Source organism: Alligator sinensis, unplaced genomic scaffold (assembly GCF_000455745.1).
Source record: "Alligator sinensis unplaced genomic scaffold, ASM45574v1 scaffold1176_1, whole genome shotgun sequence".
Taxonomy (NCBI): Eukaryota; Metazoa; Chordata; order Crocodylia; family Alligatoridae; genus Alligator; species Alligator sinensis.
The window spans coordinates 230,528-249,571 of NW_005842590.1; the positions used below are offsets into that span (position 1 = coordinate 230,528).

General features: G+C 42.7%; 1 protein-coding gene across 1 annotated transcript in view; it reads left to right on the forward strand.

Annotated features, from left to right (window-relative positions):
- The window catches only part of LOC102384375 (von Willebrand factor D and EGF domain-containing protein-like), a 328,357-nt gene that overhangs the window by 65,517 nt on the left and 243,796 nt on the right, over positions 1-19,044 (forward strand). The window contains exon 2 of the mRNA XM_025214561.1: positions 17,547-17,731. Coding sequence (XP_025070346.1) covers positions 17,547-17,731 — 185 coding nt within the window. The remainder of the gene's footprint in view (positions 1-17,546; positions 17,732-19,044) is intronic.

Here is a 19,044-nt window from a genome sequence, read left to right on the forward strand (position 1 = left end):
CTGTGGTTTAGAACAGAATGCTGCTTACTTCATAGAAGACCCAGGGTAAGAAGTGACCTTGATTCCAGGCAAATAGAATTTTGATAGATCATACAAGCAATGCATTTTAGTTGTATTTCATGAGTGTTATAATCACCAATTTTTTTCATCTTCCCATCCTAACTCATTTATGAAGAAGAACTGATGGTACTGGAATAGGAATACCGGTACATATTCTCCCTTTTTGCCTAATGGCAGAAATCTGTCACAATGACTTTATTACACTGTAGACTGGAAAAAATATCAAGGATTTCATATAACACATCTTTAGAATTAGAGGGCCATATTCAGTGAGGAAAAAGCTACACATGGATGCCATAAAAGGAAGTTTCAGGGACTGTCCTGTATCTCAGTATACAACATGCCAATAGAATTCAACACCCTAAAATCTACATTTTTTATGAATGGGAGATAAAACTTTCAGTTGTAATAGTTGCAAAAGCAGATTATGAAAGTTGTCTGGAAGAAAATATAGATTGAAGGCTGTGAACGTGTTGGGTGATTTACTTGTTCTTCCTGCACTCACCTGCCATGATTTGCATTTAATAAGAAAAGGAAGGATATTGGTGAGTTGTTAAATCCTGTGATCAATGAATATCACCCAGGTGTTACACGCTCAAATTAAAGATTTATTTTCTTTAAAGTAAAAGGTCTGGCAACAGTAGCCTTGCCAAATACTTCACCGGTGAAGGCAGTTGATTTGCAATAGAAAGAAAAACCTTAAGATGAAACTTTTAATAAAACTTTGTTTAAACTAATCAAAATGGCTAATTGCCATTATTAGTGTTATGCGATCCCCACGTCTTTCAGTCTCCGCCCGCAGTTTGTATCGGGAGCAGCTCCCACCTGATTCTTCTGTTTATTTTCTAAACAGTTGCTGTCCCCATGGGGTCGGGGCTGATCTGGGCACTATTTCCCCATGCATTGTCCCAAAGCTCTCCTGTTCTGGCTCTTCTGCCGAGCCTGTTCCCGCCACTTCAGTATCCCAGAGCTCGTCATCGTCTTACTGTTCATTGGGGAATCCGACCTGTTGAATCTGCAGGTAGTCTGGTGTTCCTGAAGTCTTTTCCAGCCACAGGCAAGACTTTTCTCCTTTGTCTCTCTCCCTCTCTCTCTCTCTCTCTCTCTCTCTAGGGTCTTTGTTAGCCCCTGGTTTCTCCTCTGGTGCCTGAAGGTGCCTTATAAATGTCCCACTGCTGGTTTTATCCCCAGTTTTCGCAAGCTAATCCTCCAACCACTCTTCAGGTGTGTAATCATCTCCACCTGACCAGGTGCAATCGGAGGTCACTCCTCCTGATATTAGCCCAAGTAACAGGGCTTCTGCTAGAGTCCCTGTTACACAGGCATTCAAAGTATATTTTTAGCAGTATGCTTATAGAAAATCATGTTCCTTGATCTCTTATTTTTATCTATTATTCATTACAAAGTAGTTTGTGCAACATATTTCTTTCAGTTTGCTTGTTATCACTTCACAGGCCATCATATCCACAAATTTGTTCAATATATATACAATAGTTGAGTTACCATTTCATGGCTAAATGCAGATTTTCAAACAGCCTAAGGTGGAATCAATCCAATCTACATTGGTTTCCCTAAACTGCGTAGATTGGATCAGGAGCAAATGGAGCTCATGTTTACCCTTCATTAGTGGGAGGCAGGCAGATGCCTGCAGTGGCCAAGGCCAGAAGGCTTGGGGGTGCTCTCGCATGCCTTTCAGTGTGCTGGACATTGCCGAGGACAGTTAAGAAAATCTGAGTGGGGGCCATCCCTCATTTGCTGTCAGGTAGACACCTCTCCTACACTGCCCTGTCATTTGTCATGAAGATCTCAGCTGCAGACAGCCAGCAAAGGGAGTTGTGCTCATCCCTGCCTTGGTGGCATGGAGATCCCTAGGCTTTGTCTGGGGTGGGGGATGCAGGAAGAGGGGAGGCTTGTGAGCTGCTGGGAGAAGCAGTGCCAGTGGTTGGTGGGTCACAGAGTGTCCTTCCCCTGTCCCTAGCCCCAGAATCATGCACTAGAGTGACTCCAGGAAGAACTTGGAGGATTTCCTCCCCTCCCCCACAAGCCATCATGACATTCCTGGCTGAAGTTGCTTCCACCTGTGCAACTACCAGACTCTGGTCCTGGGGGTGGGGAGCTAAGCCCTTGCAGCTGCAGTGAAGGGAGTGATTGCAATGAAGAGAGTGATTCCAGTGCAGGAACAGGGGCCACAGCCCTGAGATTTGGGTGAGCCCCAACTTGGCCTCAGCCGCTGCTAGCACTGACTGCTGCTGCCTGGGATGGCTTGGCTCAGGTTGGTCTTGTTTCCAGGGATGGGAGAGGGATGGCTGTGAGCTCAGCCCAATGCAGGGACTCACTGTCTCCCATAATCTTGGCTCTAGAATCACTGCCCCTCCCCGCCACTGGGTGCAGCAGCCACAAGGTCATGGCTGGCCCCTCCTCAAGGACTGGAGCCCAACAAATGCATAGGAGGAAGTGGCTTCAGTTAGGAAATTGGCACTGGCTCAGGGCGGAAGAGGATAAATCCTCTGAGTCCTTCCCAGAGCTACTCCAGTGCATGGTCCAGGGCCTCAGGACAGGGCCAGGACACTGTGCCATGATGACCCAGCCAGGAATGCAGATGCACCACTGGCACTGCCTCCCTCCAACAGCTCATGATCCCTGCTCCCCTGCCCTGCCTGTGACTGACAGATAGAGAGCTTGGGGGTGGGACTGGCTAGGTGCTCAGCTGGAGCACCTAGGCTAGGTGCTTGGCTTGGAAAGTCCTTTGGATACTGCTGGACACCAACCTACCTCAATTCATGAGCATACCTGGCACTGACATTTGATAGACTGATGTAACCTAGATCAAGTTTGACTCTACATTGATCCAGGGGGCACATCCACATGAGTGCACATGTGCATCTTGCAGCATCTCAAAGCTCTCCCCGCAGCACATACCCTGTGTGCCCAGGTACCAGACAGGTTGAGACCTGTTGGCAGGAGCTGTGGCTGCAGGGGCAGCTATCCCCACATTCTGGTTAGTGAAGGGGTCACAGGGAGCTCTAACTGCTCTTTGGTAAGAAAACCAAAGACAAAGAGCAAAACATATAGGTATTTATAATTAATTTTATTATGAAGACAGAAACACCGGTAGGCTTCCAAATTGCTTTAACACTGTGCATATATCAATCAAACATTGTCCAACTGATCGCTCTCTCTCTCTCTCTCTCTTATATAGTGGTCTTCTGTTTTAATTGTGAAGGAACATGGATTTTACAAAGTGACTTTGGGATTTTTTTATCAGGGATTTTTCAGTTTTCAAATAAGGAACACCAGAATTCCTGCTAGAGAAGCAAGTGGCAGGACCAGGCAGAGGAGCCTGCTCAGAGCTGGCACCTTGGACCCAGCTGGAGGTGGCTGACCTTCTGGCCAGTTGGGGCCAGGAGAACATGCTTTGAGAGTTCAAAGCAGGCCACCACACCCAGAACATTTTCAGGGGGATAGCTGCCCAGATGTCTGGGCAGGGGGCACACAGGACAGTAGTGCCACACAAAGGCCAACTCTGCAGCCACAGCCCACTGGCAGCTGGCCCAGAGTGGCAGATGCCTCTACTGGCTGTGTAGTCTCCATCCAGATCTGGCAGGTGCGCAGCAGGTCAAACCCAGGCAGCAGCCCCCACTGCCAGACGGCTGCCGTGGGTAGAGGGGGCAGGGAAATTCCAGGGCTGCTTCAGCAGTCCAGCGGACACAAAGGCTAGTGTCATCAGGTATCAACTGGATGGGCCCCAGAAGCTCCTGAGAGCAAGTAGCCCTGACCTGCTTGACAGAACAGCTTTTTGTACTGATGGGGCCAGGACAGGGCAGCTTTTTATACTACTGGGGACAGCACAGGTGCTGGCCTCAGGCTATAGCACCCCCTGGCTGCAGATCTGCGAGGAGCCCAGGATGGTTATTTTACCCCAAGTGGCACAATTTGCACCATTTTTTAACTAGTCAATGTGTGCCAATCTTCTCTTGTGTTATGGGTACAGACCAGTTTTGGCTCTGAGCTTCTGCTCTGTTATAGGTATCGACCAGTTTATGATCACTTATACTGGTAAAAGTGTAATGTCTGTACTTGGTCTAGGAGTATCTGCTATTTATGCAAAATGCTTGGTCACTTGATGAACATGTGATTACTTTTGTTTTAATACCAGAAGACATGAGCATTATCAATTATAGGACGTTTTTCATGTTTTTGTGTTAATTTACCTGAAAATAAGCTGTAACATTTAACCAGTTGTTTGTTGTAGAGTTCTGGATTTTTTAACTGCCACTTATGGTGAAAATATTCTCAAAAGCATTTTTCACAACCATTCTTGAACATTTTGTTTCTTGTGAACAATTTTGGGAATAATATTCCTCTTAGCAGCATGCTCATAGTAATTAAAGACAGTGGAAAATAATAGTAAAAAAAGTTAATGAGGTTTGTTTAGAATCAGACCACAATTGTTCCTTGGGGCTATACATTCACTTGGTTTTACTGAATTATCTAGCAATAGATCACCAGTCATCATAATATCTTATACACCAAATACAGTCTTAACTTTGGTGTAGGATTTAATTGAAGCAGGCTCTTCTCTTACCATTGTGAATGTGGACAGTAATAGTTTGGAAAGAATTCTTCCTTGCACCCTTTCTTTTTCCTTCTTTGCAACTCTTTTTCTGTGTAAGGTAGGTCCAATTAATGAGAACTTCATAACGCTTGAGACCCTGAAATCTTTACTCCTATACAATGGCTCATCAGGGAAATATGACATCACTCTCCTGTAGTATTTATCTCCCTATAAAATAGAAACACAGGAAAGCTAATACATCATTTACAATCACAGCCTATATATTTAGGACTGATTTTTTTCAAAATGCTTTCTTTTCTAGAATTGCCATGTTGCAAGAAATTATGGACATTTTAATGATTTTTTTTCAGATGTGGGGGGGGAAAGAAAGGGAAATTCTGAACAGAAAAAGAACGATTTTGTTTTAAAAAATTCCCCTGGCCTTTTTAGGTTCCCTGGCACTGAAGCCGCCTCTGCTGGGGAGCGAGAGCTTCCAGGATCCCAGTCCTTGGCAGTCTGCCTTGTGAGCAGCTGCAGAGCCAGGCCTTCCAGGTGCAGCTGGTTCCCTGGGATGCCTCAGCAGCCAGCTCCTTGACTCTTCAACTCACAGGGCCCCTGGCTTCTTATGCTGCCCAAAACCTCCAAAAATCAATTGCCATGGGAATCAGAGAGCCAGATGCCCAGCTCTAAGGAGGCCTGACTGGTAGGTGGGCTGAAACTCCCCTGCTGTCCTTGGCTGTTTCTTATGATTTTATCATTTAATGGGATTATTTAAATTTTATTTTTTAAATGGTTTAAATGAGCTGCTATTGCAGTTATCACTAATTCTAATGAGAACCAAATGAAATGCCAAGAATGTCATTTTCTTGTTGAAGGTGTCAAATTGTACGATGACATCAGAAACACTTTCAACACAAAAAAGGATAACATGTTTCATGAAGTACTAATTCGAATAACACCTTTTATTTTCTTTAAATAAAATAATATAAAAATTAAATTGAAAAACAGGGGTGCCCAAAATCCTAGGGAACTAATGTGCCCATTAAACCAGTAGCCTGGAAAATGGGTAGGTTGCTCTTCAATTCCATGTGCAGCTGCTTCTCTGTGTTGCCTGACTTGTAAGACAGCTGGTTTCCTGGGGATTTAGTCAGCTGAATAAAGACCTGGGAAGCCAGGGAATCTTGTAATCCTGGTTCCATGATGACCCACCACCAGACTGCTGAGGAATCAAAGAGCTGGAATATTCCATTTGGAAAAAAAAACACATTTCAGCACAATTGTAATATCTATATGCACATTTTTGGTCTTGAAGGAAGTGCACATTTGGATGGCAAATCATTCTGACAAAAAATTATAGCCTAGCTTTAGTGTTAAAACCCCCAAATGGCTATAGCACTGAGTGCTAGGAAGACTCCTTCTCTAAGCCTTCAGACATTGTCTCTGTCCTAGTCTCTGGCCCTGGCATGCCTCGGTACTAGGGAACAGAACTGAGAGAGCATAGGGACAACGTATGTGACTATTCACAAATGCTGCAGGGAAGGAATTCTGCAGGCCATCGCAGTACTTTTATGTTCCCTTTATAATTATGAAGCAGTATTTAAATGGTGAGGCAAAGATGAGAACCTTACTTTTTTTTTTTTTACAAGCAACTGCACAACTTAGCCTATGTACCAAGAGAAATGGGAGGTTTTCTCCAAACAACAGAATCTCAGATTTTATTTTAAATCTTCTCCAACAGACACCAAAATATCCCAGGAGAAAATGCTGCCTTCTAGCTGTAGCCATTAATGGCCAGGTCAATGGCAACATCAATATGGAGAAGGCCAGTACCATGGGTCTCCAGTGCCCGAGAGCTAATGCCTGCATTTGTGCACCCCTCCTGGGGACAATCCAAGTAGGGTGCAGAGCCCTCTCTCCCATCCCATGGCACTTTCGTGGGGAAATTAACACCACAGCACATGGGACACGGGGCGGGGGAAGGGCAGTGGCCAGAATTTCTGACTGAAACAAGCAAAGAAACCTACAACCCGCCAGGTAGGTGGATGGCCCACACACCAAATGTGGAAGGCATCATGGCCACTCCGCCCAACTCTGAAGGGCCCAGCTGGCACACCCCCTGGCTCTCCCCCTCCTGCTCCTTTCCCCTCTGTCGGTAAACCACTGGAGAAGGCTGAATCCCTGAAGTCAGGCAACTCAGCATCTTAGACTTCCTCTAGACCTGCTAGTTCATGTTCTGATTAGAACATGCTGGAGCAGACTCGATTAATTGAGTCTGCTCTGGGTTCTAATTAGGATGCTCCAGCACTACCTCACCATCACATGTATTAAGGTCTCCCCCCATTTCAAAATGGCCAGGGGGGCACTTTAACTAAACCTTGACAAATGAGCTTTAGTTAAAGTGCCCCCATGGCCATTTTGAAATGCGGGGCGGGGTGCTTAATACACGTGATGGTGATGCATTTGTATTAGAGTGGCTGTCCAGGAACTGCTCTAATTAAAATGCCCCCCACCTCCAAACATGTGTATAGGCAATGTCAGTGGGCTTTTAACATGCTGCAGTAAAGAGAGATTGAACCAAGGGAGGAAAGGGAATGTAGACAGTGAATGGGTAACTACCTGGATCATTAGTGTGTGACCTTTGCTGCAGCTGAGGAAAGGGCAAGATGGAGAAGGAGCCCAGGGGAAATGCAGCCTACCTCCAGGTTGCTCAAGCTACATACAGAACTTTTTGGTCCAAAAAGTGATTTAACATATTGGATTGTTTCTTAAAAAAAAAAAAACCCCCCAAAAATCACAGAGCATCACAGCACATTACCAAATGGGTACTACTGTTATTTAATGATGTTTATACTAACTGCTTGGCTTTGGTTCATTCTCTCTCAAAAATCCCAAACAAAAGTAAGCAAAAACAAACTAATCAGCCAATTATTTCTCAGAGCTTGCAAATGCCCTTTAAAAACTATTGTATGGCTAACACAGTTCTTCTCAAAATAAATACAAACCTCAGACTTGCAGAGCATTTTTCTTTTAGCATTTTGTACCTGCCACTACCTATTGATATTATTTGATTTGCTGCTATTCCAAGTAAACAAACAAAATCTCTGAACCTCCTAAGCCTTTGTCTGAGTAATCCATTGATATTTAGTAGGAAGGAGAATGGCAGAGAAAGCTTTATCACACCAGCACTAACCTGCCTTTAGAAATAAAAACAAAGGCCTGTAGAATTGTTGCTTTTTAAGTTTTCACTGTCTTGTTCCAATGCGTTCTGAAGCACAACACTTTCCCCATCCTCTCCTTAGCAGTGTTACAATGCCTTGCTCTTTTTCAAACTGAATCAGAGCATCAATCAGAAAGCCATGGGCATCTTTGTGGCTGCGCACATATATTCTATAATGGCAGCCTTTTCACCAAAGTCATGGAAGGAGAAATGGATGACTACATTCAGCTCACTGAAGCAGTGCTGGCTTTCAGAGTTCCAGTTTCATGAAACAATCTCAAATCTGTTTGACGTTTGAAATTTGGAACCAGAGCTCAATCCGCACCATAACTCAATACAGCTCGGGAAAGGGAGACACAACCATGATCTTCAGCAATCTCTACCAGCCTCCCATGAGCTAGTACTGAAAATAGGCTCATTCCTGTCATACCTTATACAAGCTTCATGGCTTTTATAGGTAACATTAGACTCTCTATGCTCAAAGGAGCTGTTCTGTTTACAGAGAGTTGCTAAAGAACAGGGATGAGTTAATGTGGCTGTTTTCCTCTGCCATTGCACTAGGGGATGGACTAAACACCTTCATGTTTCTACTATCTCAGATATCCCCAACATGTCCAAGTTTATAGTTTTGGTATCAGTACAGCATATTTAAATCTAGTCAAAAGATAGTCAAAAAGACAAACCAGTTCCACACCCTAGTATCTCTTACTAGATATCCATCTCTCAATTCATACATAATGATCACTCACCTTTGTTGCACATTGTCTTCTTCCCCGTGACCTCCCAGATGACTCTATCCAGATCTGTTGATGAAGTGAGGTGAAAATACCCAGCAGAAAAGTCAGAGTGCCCCAGCTGACAGCAGGGCCTTTATGAGAGAACCAATACAAAAGATCAGTATCTCACAAAACCAGTTAACTACATTGTTCTCACTGTTTGCTCTTTGTACATTTGCCTCACTTGGATAAAGGCAAAGTGAATTTAGATCATCAAAAAAGGAGATAATACCTTCATAAACCCATAAACTGTAATCTTCTTCTGGGGTGGTTTGATAACGTTCAGTCCCATTGTACTGATGTACACCTGCGAGGATCTGGCTGATAATTCTAAAGAGATGTGTAGAGAAATTGATGTCTGTCAAATGAAAGTAAATATAATGGAATTTGAAATAAAAAATAAAAAGTAGCTGGAATGCTTGGCTGGGTCCTTGACCTCTCCTAGACTGTGCTCCTTACTGTGGCTCACACAAAGACCAGAAGGTGCAGCAGCCATGCCATCATTCCCTGTGGCCATTATATGTCTCTAAACATAGGCAACATGCACAGGGAGGGCACGGGGGGGATATGTGCCCCACCCCTGAGATTGGCCCTTGCTAGCCGAGGAGTGGAGAAGCCAAGAGAAGTACCAGCTGATGCCCTGCCTGAGACTGGCACTGGCCAGGGAGGGGGGGGTGCCAAGAGAAGCGCCAGCAGAACTTCCAGTTTTGCCGCTGGCACATCTGGTTTTGTTGCCGGTGCTTCTGGGCTCGGTGATTAGCCTCTAGGAATCCCCCCTCCCCCCAGTCGGTGATCGGTTGGTGATCGGCTGCTGGTTCCCCCCACCCCGACTCAGGAGGCACCGGTCATTCATGTCTCTAAATATTTCTATTAAAATAGAGTTTCACATATTCACAGAAGTTTAGGGCTGGAAGAGACCTCATGAGATCATCAGGTCCATCCCCCCTGTTCTGGGCAGGAAAGACTGCTGGGGTCAAATAACCCCAGCAAGGTGTGCCTCCAATCTCCTTTGGAAGATCTCCAGGGTAGGTGCCTGCATCACCCCTGTGTTTCAGTTGAGTACTACTAATGAACTGTACTTGCATTTAGCAACAAGGGTGAAATACTGGCTCTACGAAAGTAATAGGAAAACTCCCTTTCACCTCAATAGAGCCAGAATTTCACCCTAAGACAACTTATATAATGCTGACAGAGTAACTCAAATATTCTTTTTACTTAGCAGCCACAACAGGTATTGTTTTTTGTTTGCTTTGAATGTGTCAGAAAGAACCTTTTCAGTGTCTTTTTCTCAGTAAGCTGCTGCCACAAAATTGTTGGTTTTAAAAAAAAAAAAGCTTTATATCTAGTCAAGCGAAAAAATCATTGTGTCTTCTTGGCAACACTTCTTTCTCTATATGATGGTAATAATGGTTCAAGAAGAATTTTTCTATGCAGAGCTAACAGACTAGCTATCAGTACTAGCTATTGTACAACAGGTAATTTTTAAGGCATACTGGAAGTGGAGAGAAACAGTAGCTATGGGTATGTTTTGAATTCCTACTGAAGGAAATCTTTATGGTCATAATGACAATGAGCACTCAGCTGCCTTTCTTCCTCCTCCCAGCATCTTTTCATAAACCTCTTGAATGCAATTATATGAACTGAACTGAGGGATTAAATAAAATTTACAGGTTTTTCTATCTAAAAGAAATAAATATTTCCTTTTAAAAGCAATCCAACTTGCCTACAAGAGAACAACAACAATTTAGTACACGACATGGACGTTGACTTTTATTGTTCCCCACAGCAGGGGGGACAATTGTTATATTGAACACTTCATTACAGTACACAAACTTGACATCTGCATCTGACTTTGTCATGCATTAAAAATGAACAGAAAGGCTTCATTTGATTAGTCATGTTATAGCTGCAGCCACCTTAGTACACAGCCAGCCAGTTTCCAGGTGAACTGTTACAGCAAGAAGTATTTTTTTCTAAAAAAAAATAATAACAACTCTTCCATAATATAGCCTAATTATGAGGATTTATTCCTTTTCTAATAAAGACAGTAGTAATTAGCCTATATCATGACCTGCAATTTACATAGGAAGATTTACAGTGATTCTGTCATAGGCTTCTAAAATGTACTTTTTTTTTCCCCTGAGAAGCTCCGTAACTCAGTAACAATACAGTAAATGGCTTGCTGCAAACTGTGAAGCAGTTTCTGCCGTAGCTGGTACAATTCCATTGACTTCAACAGAGTTAGTCCTGATTTACACAAGTGTAAGTTAGAACAGAAATGATTGCTCTACCTGTGATGGAGCTGACAGCTGATCAGTTTGGCTTAACACCTCTCCAGTGACACCCTGCAAGAGCTAAACCCCAGTAACAAGGATGTAAAATACATTCTGACACTTAGCAAAAAATAACACACCAAGTAACAGATTGTGGTTGTTTGAACCATGCTATCAAAGATGTTGTGGAAGATGATTCTGATCTTTGTCCAAATGTACTCTCTCAGATTTTGTTTGCTTTTTTTTCTCCCATACCTTACCTGCCTTTCCCATTTGCTCAATGGATTCCCTGCCTGCCTTCTCACAACAATGGCAGTTCTGAATCTGTTAACATGCAAAACAGGATTTTCTAGCCTACTGCAAACATAAAGAACTAAAAGATGAAAAATAATTAGCCATGTCCCAGTGCCTAATATATTTGCATTGTTTAGAGAAAGTAATTAATCACCAATAAGACCACAACATGTTGTGTGGATATGGATTATTACTAATGTATATTGAGCCCAGTGTTATTAATTTCATGTAAATGGAATATTTGTATTATTATTAGTGAGAAACTTAAGTATTATTAACTGCATTTAAATAACATCACAGGTTTTCTGTGTCATACTGTGTAGAGAGTAAATGGTAGGTCTAAACATGCATTTAAGTTGAAGCAATAAACTTCAGCACTAATTGAGTTGGAGTGTATTGCTTCCTGTGCACTGCATTTACAAGTGCACCCGGGACCACAGCACAATGAGCTGGGTTAGAGCAGCCTGGCTGGCAAGGGGCCTGGTGGGGCTTGGGGCTACTCCAGCCCAGCTCAATATGTTGTGGAGGGGCTGGCTAGGGCATGAGGGTACTCCAGTGTGGGGCTATCCAGCAAGCAGCCCCCACACCAAAGCAACCTCATGCCCCAGCCAGCCATATCAGGATCTACACGTGCAGTGCTGTGGTATAAAAAAACTCCACAGCGGGATAGTAGTTGTATTTACAAGTACTATCCTACTGCAGAGTTAATTGGTTTACTCCTGCCTATTAGCCCTGCATGTGTAGATGCAAGACATTTGCTGCAGGGCTAATTAGTCAACTCTGCAATAAATGTCTCCTGTAGATGAACCCACTGTGTAGTAACTCTGTGTGTATAGTTTCATAGTAGCTTCATAGTAGCTAGGGTCAGGAGGGACCTGAACTGATCAACTAGCCTGACCCCCTGCCACAGGCAGGAATGAATGCTGGGTTCACAAGAAAGTGTAGAAAGTTAAACTCCACTTCCTTTCAGAATCTTTTGTTTTTCATTCAAAGGGGAGTCTTCAGAATAGAAAACTGAGAGTCAAGGATCTAAAGTTCTTTGCCAAGAACTGTTTCTGACCTCAGGGTGTGATGTTGGGGCATGCCACTTATGTCCAGATTTTTAAAAGCATTTAGGCACCTAACTGATTTACCACTAGAATCAATGGAAGTTAAGAGTACATTTACATGTGCTCCGGGTGGGGGGCACTTTAATTAGAGTGGCTCTGACAGTTGCTCTAATTAAAGTGCTACCATGTCTCCATGTATCAGTGTCCTCACATTTAAAAATGGCAGCAGGGGGCTTGAACTAGAGCTCATATGATGCAAGCACCCCTGCCAACATATTTAAATGCAGGGATGCTAACTGCTGGAGTGCTATAATTGCCACACTCCAGTCGATTCGAGTCTGCTCCAACACGCTGGAATTCCAGTGCGTCGGAGCAGCTTCCCTGCTTGTGTATAGGCACCCTAAGTATGTAAGTACCCAACTAGTTTTGGCTCTCAAGCTCTCTTTGCCTGTACCCATAAAAAGATGATAGGAAAGCATATATATAGTGGGTGTTTCTGCAAACAGCCAGGGCATTTACTTGACTAATCACATAAGCTTTGTGTCTGCCCTGAGCCATTGGCCACCTTTTTTGAAAACTCATGGTGATCAGGAGAGTTTCTAGATGATTGGAAATGGGTAAACAATAGTACCCTTATTTAAGAAAGGGAAGAAGGAGGATCTAGGGAACTACAGACCAGTCAGCCTCACCTCAATTCCCAGAAAAATCATGGACCAGATCCTCAAGGAATCCATTTCTAAACACTCGGAGAAGAAAAAAGTGATTAGGAACAGTCAGCATGAACTCACCAGGGGCAAATCATGCCAGACCAACCTGATTGCCTTCTAGGATGAGGTGACTAGCTCTGTGGATGCAAGGTGGATGTGGTGTAGATAGATTTTTAGCAAGGCTTTTGATACGGTCTCCCACAAAATTCTCGCAGGAAAGCTAAGGAAGTATGGGCTGGATGAATGGACTGTAAGGTGGACAGAAAACTGCCTGGAGCATCAGGCTCAGAAAGTAGTAATCAATGGCTAGATACCTATTTGGCAGCCGGTATCAAGTGGAGTGCCCCAGGGGTCGGTCCTGGGCCCAGTTTTGTTCACTATCTTCATCAGTGACTTGAAGGATGACAGAGTGCACCCTTAGCAAGTTTGCAGATGACACCAAGGTGGGGGGGAAGTAGTAGAGGGTAGGGCTAGACTTCAGAGTGACCTAGATGAATTGGAAGATTGGGCCAAAAAGAATCTCATGAGGTTCAACAAGGACAACTGCAAAGTCCTGCACGTAGGATGGAACAATCCCATGCACTTGTACAGGTCTGGGGCTGACTGCCTGGGCAGCACCTCTGCAGAAAAGGACCTGAAGGTGACAATGGACAATAAGCTGAATAGGAACCAGCAGTGTGCCTTTGTTGCAAAGAAGGCTAACAGCATACTGGGCTGTACTTGTAGGTGTGTTGCCAGTAGGTCAAGGGAAGTGATTATTTTCCTCTATTCAGCACTGGTGAGGCCACATCTGGAGTACTGTGCTCTGTTTCTCTCCCCCCCACTACAGAAAGGATGTGGACAAATTGGACAGCAGAGGGCAACAAAAATGGTGAGGGGGCTGGGGCACATGAGGACAGGCTGAGGCAACTGGGCTTATTTAGTCTAGAGAAGACTGTGGGAGGACTTATAGCAGCCTTCAACTACCTGAAGTGAGGCTCAAAAGAAGATGAAGCTGAACTGTTCTCAGTGGTAGCAGAAGACAGAACAAGGAGCAACAGTTTTAAATTGCAGCAAGGGAAGTTTAGGTTAGATATTAGGAAGAATATTCTCACTAGGAGGTAGTAAAACACTGGAACGGGTTACTCAGGGAGGTGGTAGAAGCTCCATCCTTGGAGGTTTTCAAAACCTGGCTAGACAAAGCTTTGACTGCGATGTTAATGTTTATACGTGGGTTAGGGCTTCCTAACATGATCCATCTTGTTAAAGGTGCAATAGACTAAGTGACATAGTTGCAAAAAAGGAATTTTAATAGATACTGTTAACTTTTTCTTCAACAGACAAACATGGGTAAACAACCCAGAAAAATGTCTGTTAGAAACACAAGCCATTCTCTGACATCCTAACATGTCATTAGCACATAGTGATATTCATCTACGTGCAGAATATATACACCACTTAAGTCCCATATACGTTCTTCTAAAAAGGACAATTTTGGCACAGTCCCACATTTACAGAAAAGAATTCTGAAAAACCCAGCAGCGTATACAAGATGAAGCTGGGTGTATATTTTCCAGAAGTCTTTGTGAAATGGTTATTCCCTTTTCTAATTCCCAAAGCTTTTATCTTCAAACATTAAAAAAGACAATAATTTTAATTTAACTGAAATATTACAGTGATATTACTCTCCCCTTTGATAGGTTAGTTCTCTAAAAACAGTGATAATGGTACTGTTATGCTACATTCTGCCTACATTCGTCTTGTATACCACTGTCTTGCCATTGGCACAATAAAACTAATCTCTAAAAAATGTTAGTGTGAATAGATTGACTTTGACCTTCTGAGTATCTTGTCAACAAAATAAAAATGATAAATGTACTTCATAGTGTCACTGGTGAAATATTAAAGCCAGGTTATAATCTGAAAAGTGACATTTGAGAAATGACATTGTGGGGATGAATCCTTATTTTCTCAGTGACTCCATATACAATATTTTCAGTTTACAAAGCAAAAGATGATTTTGCCAATAGTCAGTCCTGCATGTAAAAGATCTGGAATAAAAATCCTGCTATGTTCTGTCTGCCTCTTACATCAGCATGGATAATTAAAGATTACTCCAGTGGAAAAAAATGATAGTTCTGATGATGATGCCAGAAGCAGGATATCCATAGCTATGCTTTTTCTAGGGTGATAATATAGTAAAATTGGACTTTTTTTTTTATATATTCCAGGGGTGTCAACTCATCTGACCTTGATGAGTGTTGCTGTGCCAGTCTGCAGGCCAGACAAAATGACCCCCCACTCCCATACAGCATCCCCACATACACAATAATTTCATTTCACTTCTGCCTGTCCCAACTCCACTGTCCCTGCAGGTTCATTCCCTGGGTGCTTTTTACCCAGTTTCTAAGGCACAGGCTGCTATCCCCAGGCAGGGCACTGAAGAGGGTGAGGAGCAAAACATAGCAGGGTGCTGCATTGCCCCCAAAATACTTGTACCCCCAGCATACTTCAGAGCCAGAGCCCAGCAGAGTGAATGCTGAGCTTGGGAGCTGCCACCGCAACTTAGCTGGGAGCACGGATGTGCAACAAACATCCAGGTGAGTCCCCACCTCATTCCCTCCTTCCTACATACACATGCACTGCTCCCACCACACGTGCTGAGGCCACAAAGCCATGCGCAGGGTCTCAGCTGCAGATGCCTGCCCTAAACCGCAGTCCTAGTCCACACACCTTCCCTGGCTTTCTGCAGCACAGGGTCTTACTCTCTCTGTCACCCAGCCTGCAGCAGTGCCCACCCTGGCCTCCAGGCCCCAGCCAGTGCTGGGACAGCCCCATGGCCTGGGGAAGCCCTGGGAGGATCCAGGCAAGTGCCAGGGAGGGGTTGGATGCAACTGGGCTCTCCACCGATCTGCTCCCCATTCCCTCCAGGCAGTGCTGGAAAAATCCACTCCAAGGTGGGTTGCAGGGCTGACATGTGCTTCAGGGCTCATGTGGGGTTGGTCCCAGGATCTTCATGCAGCCCATGCTCCAGACTCCCTGTGCTCCATGTAGCACATGCCCTGTGCTAGCCCTGGGGCCATCTGTTCAATAAGCCCTGGAGCCAGCACAGGGGGTGCACTGGTCACAGTGCATGGGCTGGATGCAGTACTCCATGCAGCACAAGAGGTCTGGGACACGGGCTTTATGTGCCACCCCATGCTGGCTCCCTGTGCTGTGTGCAGCATACATGGTACTGGATCCAGTCCATGTGCTAGGTGGGGTCTGATGCAAGAGGTTGGTCCAGTGACCAACTGTCTGGATCATACAGCTCCATGGGCCACATCTGGCCCATGGGCGGTGTAGTTGACACCACTGGTATACTCTGTAACTAAAACAGAACATGAGCTGAGTAAGGAGATGCCATCTGCATGATCAGTTTCTTATTACAAGCACATTTTAATATCACCGTTAGAAGACTTCAAGTTCTTAGTGATAAAGTTCAGAATACTCTAATGAATCTGGAGAACTATTCGGTAATGAAGGGTTAGTCAAATTAACCTTCCATGTTGACAACACTCAAGTTTCGAAACATCAATATCTGTACATTAAGAACCTCCAAGAGCAGGAGGGTTGGGCAAGAATTGTGTCTGGAACTCTGTAACAGTGCTAGTAAGTCACTTTCCATTGCTTACAATGAAATAGAACTGGGCAAAGTTTTTCATCAAAACCTTTCTTTTTGGGAAAAAGGCAGATCTACTGACATCAAAATCCATGTACATTTTGTTGGATAGTTCTTGCTGGAAAAAGAAAGAGCAAAACAGTTCTGAAGAGGGTTTAGTATTTATATCCAAAATGAAGCGTTTTGATTATTTTATGGGTATTGGTTGTAGCTGTGTTGGTCTAAGGACATAGGCAGACAAGGTTCTTTGGGTAAATCCACTATCTTTTATTAGACCAACTAAAATAGTTGGAAAAATTCTTCTTTGCAAGCTTTTGGGTACAAACACCCTTCTTCAGGTTGAGGAAGCATCTGCGGTTGTTCTGTGCTCTTTCTGGATGGGATAATAGAATAGAAGTCAGAGTCCAGTATGCAAGAATGTCAGTTAGTGATTATTTTATCAAACTCAGTGGAGATTGCCCAGGTTTGAGTCAGGAGAAGAACATAAACCTGAAATTAAGTCAACCAATTACAAACACCTGTTAGAAAGATCTATACTTTGACCAAGAAAGTGAGAAATTATGACAGCATGACTTCTAGCATTTTTCATATAGAAAAAAATGTTACCTTAGTTTTCATCCTAAATATAACTAGATTTTTTGATGGGAAGGGAGTGTGCTGCTTTTAATTGTTTTCATTTTTTCATATGTTATTTTTCCTTAATTTAAATAAATTGTTTATAGCTTAGAATGAAAACTCTTGCCAAGTTCAGAAACAGTTTTCTATATTGTAAAGACAGGGCATCAAAATATGTGATTAAAATATACAGAAGTACCTAAATGGAAAGTTGTGTTATAAAAAAATCTCCCCATTTGAAAGTTTCTTTCAAAACAGTCTCTTCCATTTTGAAGTTTGGGGAGGGAAGATTCTTCATTAGTTTTCAGTATTGACATAACACATGGATGTTTTGTAATCTATCTTATTGACTTATTTTAGCTCCTGAATGCTCTCCAGATGGACACCAGATCCTCCACAATCCCTATCGAAGCACTGATTTTGATTCACTGGAATTACAGCAAACAGCAATCCAAGACCTGGTTTGTGACCACTCATTGCCCCAAGGATGGTATCGTTTTATGATCAACAACAAACCTGCAGAAATGCCAACAAAATGTATAGAAGTTAGTAAAGATTAAAAACAAAAACTTATGTACTTTAATAAACCCAAAATATGAATTCTCCTTTCACTTACTTCCATTCACCCACAGAAACTTCAATGGCAGATAACAAATTAAGTGGTCGGATGCAACTCTGAGGAGGATATTGCTCACGTGTTCCTTATTATTTGCATCATTTGTAATATACATGTAGAAGCACAAGGCAAGATATTTTTGTAATGCCAGGAAAGTATTAGTAGCACTGTACAAAGCACTGATAAGGACACATTTAGAATATTTTGTACAGTTCTGGTTACATATGTTAAAATAACATTAAGTTAAACTGGAGCAGGTTTACTCCAGGTTTACCAGGATGGTTTAACAGGATGATCACTGGAACTGAGAACTATAAGGAGCTTTGTGGCTGTGGCAGGACAGAGGGATGATTGATATTTCAGATCTTTTCAGCAAATTGCTGGTTGCAGACACGGAAGAAAAAGGAACCCAAAAAGCTCCTTCCAGTTTGTGTAAAACCAGTGCAAGGGACAGAAATTAAACCAAATGACAGAGATAAAATAAAAAAGTAAATGCCTGTAGTAGGAGGAAGTGGAGCAGAAGAAGAAGTAGTAGTAAAAGTAGTAGTTGCCATGATAAAAATGATGATGATGATAATAATAATATGGACTACTGTACATGCAGACACATAAATGTCCTAGTTGCCTCATAGCCAAACTAAATAAATTTGGGTCCCAGAATGTTATTCTGTAGTAAAGAAGAAAGAAATAGTTACCTATTTTCTGTGTGATCTATATATGTACAACAATACTGGTAAAACTGGTAACATTTATAGTCGAATTCATCCCACAGATAAATAGGTGTTGTATCATACTAAGTCCATGGCATGAAGTTAGATTACTTTCAGAAATGTTATCACACAGAATGGTTTATTTGGTAAATAGATTAATCTTTTAAACATTTTAAGAATGTCAAATTCAATATAAAATACCACATATTTTAATATTTTTATTATATGCCAACCTAGCTAGAGAACTTATTTGCAATTAACAAACAGTGTTATATAAAAGTAAATTTGTGAACTGTGGTTAAACAGCATGAAGAAAACTTATTTCCTAACCTAACTTAGGAAAGGTATATTTCCTCAAGTTATACGTACTGTGTGACTCTACTTAGCACTAATGCCACTCATTATTAATAATTTTCATTCATTTGCTCTCAGTCTAGCACAGAGGAAATGGTTCAAAAGTCTTATAAGTCTATTTATTCAGCTTGCTCTGTACATGTGCATTCCTTCTATAAAATTAATTATTCTGTCATTA